The sequence below is a fragment of the Poecile atricapillus genome, chromosome 35 (genome assembly GCF_030490865.1).
Source record: "Poecile atricapillus isolate bPoeAtr1 chromosome 35, bPoeAtr1.hap1, whole genome shotgun sequence".
Taxonomy (NCBI): Eukaryota; Metazoa; Chordata; class Aves; order Passeriformes; family Paridae; genus Poecile; species Poecile atricapillus.
The window spans coordinates 989,640-996,447 of record NC_081283.1 but is presented as its reverse complement, the minus strand read 5'-3'; the positions used below and the strand labels follow the sequence as shown (position 1 = coordinate 996,447).

The 6,808-nt window shown below is 47.7% G+C and overlaps 1 protein-coding gene across 1 annotated transcript; it reads right to left on the bottom strand.

The window, feature by feature from the left end:
• Nucleotides 1-1,733: 1,733 nt before the first annotated feature.
• LOC131590906 (keratin, type II cytoskeletal 6A-like) lies at nucleotides 1,734-5,986 on the bottom strand. The gene is made up of 9 exons (XM_058861301.1): nucleotides 5,492-5,986; nucleotides 4,329-4,543; nucleotides 3,758-3,818; nucleotides 3,469-3,564; nucleotides 3,064-3,228; nucleotides 2,762-2,887; nucleotides 2,311-2,531; nucleotides 2,037-2,068; nucleotides 1,734-1,930 (listed from the first exon to the last, which is right to left on the bottom strand). Exons 1-9 carry the CDS (start codon nucleotides 5,984-5,986, stop codon nucleotides 1,734-1,736), a joined length of 1,608 nt encoding a protein of 535 aa, XP_058717284.1.
• Nucleotides 5,987-6,808: the final 822 nt, after the last annotated feature.

The window sequence follows — 6,808 nt, the reverse complement described above, 5'->3', positions numbered from 1 at the left end:
GGGCTTTTCCAACCTCAAGGATTCTGGGATTTTATGATCCCATATGGTCATCATTAGAGAGGGTGTGTTTGGGCAGCAGCAGAAGGAAAGCCATTGGCTGACCTGGTCCATGCTGCTCTTCTGAGGGAGGATATTGCTCCTTCCCTGGAGGCTGCTGAGAGTGGTGGTGGAGCAGGAGTGGGGACCCACAGCAGATCCACAACCAAGCCTGCAAGATTTCAGGAAGGAGATTTCCTCAGGGATGCACAGGGCATCCTAGAAAATGATGGGAAACTACTGGTCCTGAAGGAAACCCTGAATCCAGTCTGTCATTCTAGCACTGTCAATTCCCTTCTATTTCCCCAAATCTTTGAATATTTTCCTAAGAGGGCTTCTCTATTCATTACTTGAACCTCTTAAAATCCAGGGAGTGAGGGCTGGGATGTTTTTTCCGGTCACATCTGTTCATTCAAATTACCTTCCAGCAGTGAGATCTGTCGCTGCAGATGTTTCTCTGCTTTTACTTCTCCATTAATTTCTCCCAATTAGTCAGAACCACATCTGAAATCCCTACGCCTCCTCTGGTTTTTCTCTCACCTTCTCAAAACAAGGAGAAGGTGAGAGAATTGTCTCCAACATATCCTAAAAACCCAAAGAAATGCTGGATCTTGAAGAATTTCACTTTTCAGCAGTGAAATAAATCCCTTTCTTGGGATTTATTTATAGCTTTTTTATAGCTACTGGGTCAGTGACATTTAATTGAGTGTAGGACCATATCTGGTTCATAATTCCTGTTGACCAGATTATGGACCTGATCCTGCCACTCTGTATGGTTAGAGTAGAGGGAACACCAGCACCAGGACCCAAACTGAGCACCTTAGCCAGGGAGGGCTCTCAACCCTCTCAGGCAGATGTTGGCACTGCTGGCTCCAAGGTGTGGGTGAGACATGGGGTTTGGGATAGATGATTCACCTATCAAGGCCAGGGGGGCTGCTCTGGCTCCCCTGGGAATTAATTCCCTCTTGTTTGAGGTTTGTGTAAGTACATCAGACACCTGGCACTGGGATCCCACCCCCAGGATCCAGGCTCTTGGATGCTTGATGGGCTGGGAGCTGCAAGTAAATTAAACTCAGACCTTTTCCCCTATGCCTAACTCCTGCCTTGGCGTGTCTTGGTGTTTGGCTTCCAGGTGTTTTCCCTGAACAGTGGGGAGGGAATGCTGAAATCAACACTAAGCCTCCCTTTGAGGCTCTGCTGCACTGGGTTGTTCTGGCTGCTGACAATGAAATTCTGAGTGAAATTCTGAGTAAATTTGAGTGAGGAGCAAAAATCTGAGCTTGGTCAGGACCTGAGGGAAAGTTCTTGTTACCTGTGTTTGCATTTGCTCTTGCACCTCTTTAATTAAAAGGACCACAAAATAGAATAAATTACATGTGCATTTTTATTAGACAAACCCCAGAAGGTGAAGAGAGACAAACAGTCATGGGACATATTTTATATACAAAATCCGGCCAAAAAATTGCTGAGCTGGAGCAAGCGAGCTGCAAATTTAACCCATTGAGACTCAGGTTCCAGGGCTGAGCCCAACAGGATGTGTGCGAGACAACACAGCTGAGAGAGAGTTCCTAAAGTAGAGCTCCTGTAGGACAGGACTTGGGGTGCAGGTGGCCCTGGTTGTGCTTGACCCCACCATGCCCCAGTAAAGGACCAGTTTCGGTGCTTTGTGGTGCATGGTGGTGACTGGAAGGAGAATTTTAGCTCCTATAACTTCTTCTGGTGGAGGAGCTGGAGACAAACTTCATGCTAGAGCTGCTGCCAGCTCCGAGGGTGGTGCTGCTCATCCCGGGAATGCTCCCACAGTTGAAGCTGTTCCCCAAATTGCAGATCCCCCCTCCCATGCTGAGGTTGCTCCCTCCTCCGTATCCTGTTCCCACTGTTGTTCTGGTGACGGCTGCAAGGAGGAGAAGGAAATGTTTTAGTATCTCTGGGCATTGGCTTCTTGGTGCAGAGACACAGGAATTTTTAAATAAGGTAATTTTTATATTTTAGAAACTTACAGATATTCACTGGGACCCCATCTCCAGCCAGCCTGTTCAGGGATGGAACACAAGGAAGAGGATTAGAAATCTGTTGATATTGGGAGGGGAAAATAGGGTACATTTCCCAGAGGTCTTTGGGGAGAAAAATAAAATGACAGTACAATTAGCAGATTTTTGTTCTTTGCATTATCTGGGACAATCTCTCCAGTCTGTGCCCCCTGTTTAGCATTTCAGAAATGCTGAGCTTCTCCTGTGCCATTCCCAGCCCCAGGGCTGGATGTTTCCCACCCACCTGCACTCCTCGCCCTCCAGCAGCTTCCTGTAGGTCGCGATCTCAATGTCCAGGGCCAGCTTGACATTCATGAGCTCCTGATATTCCCGGAGCTGCCGAGCCAGGTCAGCCTTGGCCTGTTGCAAAGCGTCCTCCAGCTCGGCCAGTTTGGCTCTGGCATCCTTGAGGGTCAGCTCCCCGCGCTCCTCGGCCTCAGCAATGGCAGCTTTCAGGTTTGCACACTACGGAACACAAAGGTCTACTTGAAGTCCCCACTCCAGACTGAGGTTGTTCTTGCAATCACAAGGCTTTATCCCAGCACCATCAGCTCCACCAGCTTTAGTGACAGTTTTCTTTTTGAATTGAAAAGAGTCAAACTGAGCTGAACTGCCCAGGTTGCTCCAACCTTGTCCTTCCTCTCCCTGCAAGTCTGGAGGTAAATTGGTTAAAAGTGGGGTTTGCTGCCCTTTACCTGTTTTTTCACGCTGTCAATCTCAGATCGGAGCCGCTGGACATGGCGGTTGAGCTCTGAGATCTCCTGCTTGGTGTTCCGGAGGTCATCCCCATGCCTGCCAGCTGTGGCCTGCAGTTCCTCGTACTGTCACAGAGAGAAACAACCAGTCAAGGAAAAATACACCATTTTTGGAGTTACCAGGGGCCTGAAAATCCCTCCTCAAGCCCAGATCAGCAGCTGGGAAGTTTTTTTCAGAAGAGTCAGTCTTTATCTGCTCCAGACAAGATAAAGAGATGTAATGGAAACCTCAGATCCTTCACCTTGGTCTGGTACCAGGACTCAGCCTCAGCGCGGCTCCGGTTGGCAATGTCCTCGTACTGTGCCTTGACCTCGGAGATGATGCTGTCCAGGTCCAGGTTCCGGTTGTTGTCCATGGTGAGAACCACAGAGGTGTCAGATATCTGGGTCTGCATCTGGGACAGCTCCTGCAAAGAGCACAGGGAATGAGGTAATTCCCTTGGGAGATGCCTTTTCACCCTTCCAGGTGAGCTGCAGACCTGGGAGAGGTTGTTACAGATTGTTATCTGGACAGCTCAGGTGTTGGTGCAACTCTACAGGGAAGGATTTAGCATCTCCCGGGGGAAGGAATTAGAGGCTCTCAGAGGAATGGAGGGAGAGAAGCTCTTCACCGAGGGCCGAAATGTTTTGAAGCTGGTTGTACTCACTGCTTCATAAAGTGCTCTCAGGAAATTAATTTCTTCACTCAGTGCATCTGCCCTGGCTTGGAGTTCCACTTTGTTCATGTAGGAAGCATCTACATCCTGGGGGATGAGAGATTTTCAGGTGGTTTACACCCCTATCAGTAAATTAGGAACACACATTATGGTAACAGTCCAGGAAGGAAACCATAAGAAAACTAAAGGGGTTGGAATTGTAATGGGTGGATTTGTGACTGAGTGGGTGATCAGAGCTCTACAGTGAGCCATATCACAGCGTCCTGGAATTTGCTCTCACCTTCTTGAGCGTCACAAATTCATTCTCTGCAATGGTCCTTCTGTTGATCTCATCTTCATACCTAAAGAAGGATAGCACAGGGAGTTATTGTTTGGGCAGGTAACAGGGAGATTTGAGTTTCCTGGAATGAATTTCCTTCAGAGCATTTTGCATACAATGCTCTTTTCCTTCAGTGAGAGACCAGGAGCTGAACCAGTTAAAACAAGTACCTCAAAACAATTTTAACGAATCCATTATTTTTTACTTTGTTTTTGGCCATTAGTCATCCTCCTTCTGCTGTTTTAAACAAATGAAGTGTGCTGCCCTGAAACTTTCAGACCTACTGTGTAATTTTTCCCTCTCAGTAGGTAATTTAATTAATAAGTCTTTGATCATGCTCCAAAGTATTCCCTAAATGTTGGTGTACTTGGATCTGTTACTTGGTTACTGAGAAAATTTCTCCTTGAGAAAATGGTCATTGCTGGGAATTCCAGGATCCCAGACTCTCCTGGATTGCCCATTTGGTTTAACGATGTTGAGAGGAGAAAGGCTGCACCTGCCCAGGTGAGTAGAGCATTAGCTCAGGACTTACTTCTTCTTGAAGTCCTCGACCAGGTACTGGGTGTTGACAAGTTCTCCCTCCAGCCTCCCCTTGTCGCTCAGCAATGAGTTCAGTTGCACCCGTAGGTTGTTGATGTAGGTCTCGAAAAGCGGCTCCAGATTGTTCCTCACTGTTTTCATTCCCTGCTCCTGCAGCAAACTCCACTTGGTTTCCAGCACTTTGTTTTGTTGCTCAAGGAATCGGACCTGGAAGGAGAAATATCCTGAAGAGGCTTTGAAAGAACAGACTGGAGAGAATTTCCCTGCAAAATGGGAGGGTCTCAGAACTGGCTGAGAGGGTGAAGTGCTCCTTCCAGCTGGTTTTCAGAGCCAAATTCTCATCTATTGGGAAATTTGACTGCAGGGACCCTGTTCAGTGTTACAAACTCTGGAACAACCCTTGATTTTCTGGCTTCCCATTCATTGTTTAAATTGAGACCAGGTACAGGGATTTTGTGTGAAAAATATGAGCAAAATCAGATAAGGAGAAAAACAGGGCTTGCTCTCTAATTAAAATATCACTGTTAAGGTTCTGCTCCTCCTTCCCTTCAGTAGAGCTCCCCTACCTCACTAAACATCAAAAATATTTCAGCATTTTTCTTGAAACCAAGGAGGAGCAGTTTGATCAGAGCAGGAGCTGAGCAGATGTTCTTGTGCATCAGTGAAATATGGTGGACAGACAGATTTGGATCAGATTTTGATATTTTGAACTAAAAATCCAAACATTTTGGTAACAGATTTAAATGCCTTTGAGGGAATTCAAGAATTGAGAAGCTGCTTCTCCCTTGTGCCAATTTCTTGGTAATTTTAGGTGGGTTTCTGGAATTCATTTAATCATCTACAAAGCTGTTCCCAAGGCTCCTGAAATGCTCACTGGAGGAGCCTAAAGTCTCCAAAAGGGTGGGATTGTCCTCTGGAGATTTCTTTCCTACTGCCTGTGATATGTGGAGCAGCAAACAAGGAAGAACTCAAACACTGGATGATTAATTCATGGCAACCGCTATGGAACAGGTGCCATTCCCTGGAGCTTCCAGGGCATCTTCCAGTCTCATTCCTCACTTCTATTCCTCCTTGATCAGCTTTTGCCTTCATCAAGCAGAAAAGAAAAGTGTCCCTGTCAAAAAAATCAGATATTTAGGAAAGCTCAGATCTCACCTTGTCAATGAAGGAGGCAAATTTGTTGTTGAGGGTTTTGATTTGTTCCTTCTCCTCTTTTCGGATCCTTTGGATGTTGGGGTCAATCTCCAAGTTGAGCGGTTTCAGGAGGCTCTGATTGATGGAGACTTCGTGGATGCCCCCAGCTGGGAATCCAGGGCCACCCCCAAAGGCCCCATATCCATAGCCAAGATTGGCTGGAACACCAAAGCCGCCCCCGTACATGCTCCCGGCGCCACCACCAAACCCTGCAGAGCCATAGAAGCTGCCACCCCTTCCAGCCACGGAGATCTTCTTGCAACCACCAACATTGTAGAGGCTTTTGCTTCCAAAGCCACCCCCAACCCTGGCAAAGCCACTGCCAGCATTGCAGCTGCCCAGGCGGGTGATGGAGCAGGAGCTGAAGCTGGTCCGGCAGGTGTTGGGGACCACGGCTGAAGCAGCACTGAAGCCACTTCTCCCCCTCTGAATCCTCACAGTGGACTGGCGAGACATTGCTGGGGCTTTTTGGATTGAGCAGATGCTGAAGCTAGAATAAAGGAGCAAAGGTGCTGGCCTGGAGCAAGGAGTAGGAGGGGAAGGAGAGAGGTGAACCTGTGCTCACAAGGGCTGGGGAGAGCCCTTTTATGCATGTATGAGCCTGGGATGGGTTGGATGAGGTGGATCATCTTTCTGATGAATTAGGCTTGGCATGTCCAACAGCATTCTGGAGAGTGAACTCACTCCGCACACACGCCCTGCTAAAATAATACAGCCCAGGTTCTCAGCAACAGGGAATTGTTTGGGAATAACTGTCGCCGGTCTTTGTAGACAGCCAGACTCGTCCCCATTTCAAAGCTGGAAAGTGCTGATGAGTCACGTTGGGCACTGGCAGCAAAACACCGCTCAAGTGCCTGTCAGTCAACACCTCTGTCATTGGAAAACTTCATCCCTCGGGATTGCTTTCGCCCCTACTTTTGTTCACAAGCAGGGCTTGGGAAAGTTTAAATCCTTTTGCTTTAGGAGTGGGACCAGTGCCAGTTCCACAGCCAGCCCTGCAGTCAATTGTTTTATCCTGGGATTTGGGAATATTTTTGTGATAAGATTCTTGTGAAATTTGCCCAGAGAGGTTGTGGACTCCCCATCCCTGGAAGTGTCCAAGGCTGGGTTTAATGGTACTCGGAGGAACCTGGTCTATGGCAGGTGTCCCTGTCCATCAGACTAGATGATCTTTAAGGTCCCTTCCAACCCAAACCCTCCTGTGATTCTGTGGACCCACAGTCCCCTCTGAGCCACCACAGTAATCAGCAGATACAGTTTTGCTCCCCATACCTAAAA

Excerpts from the sequence above, each read along its gene's own strand:
- LOC131590906 (XM_058861301.1), bottom strand. The coding sequence starts at position 5,986 with ATGTCTCGCCAGTCCACTGTGAGGATTCAGAGGGGGAGAAGTGGCTTC. Across the intron at positions 3,819-4,328 it reads GTCGAGGACTTCAAGAAGAA|GTATGAAGATGAGATCAACA; the intron begins GTAAGTCCTGAG and ends ATCCTTCTTTAG. Across the intron at positions 3,229-3,468 it reads TGAGAGCACTTTATGAAGCA|GAGCTGTCCCAGATGCAGAC; the intron begins GTGAGTACAACC and ends TGCTCTTTGCAG.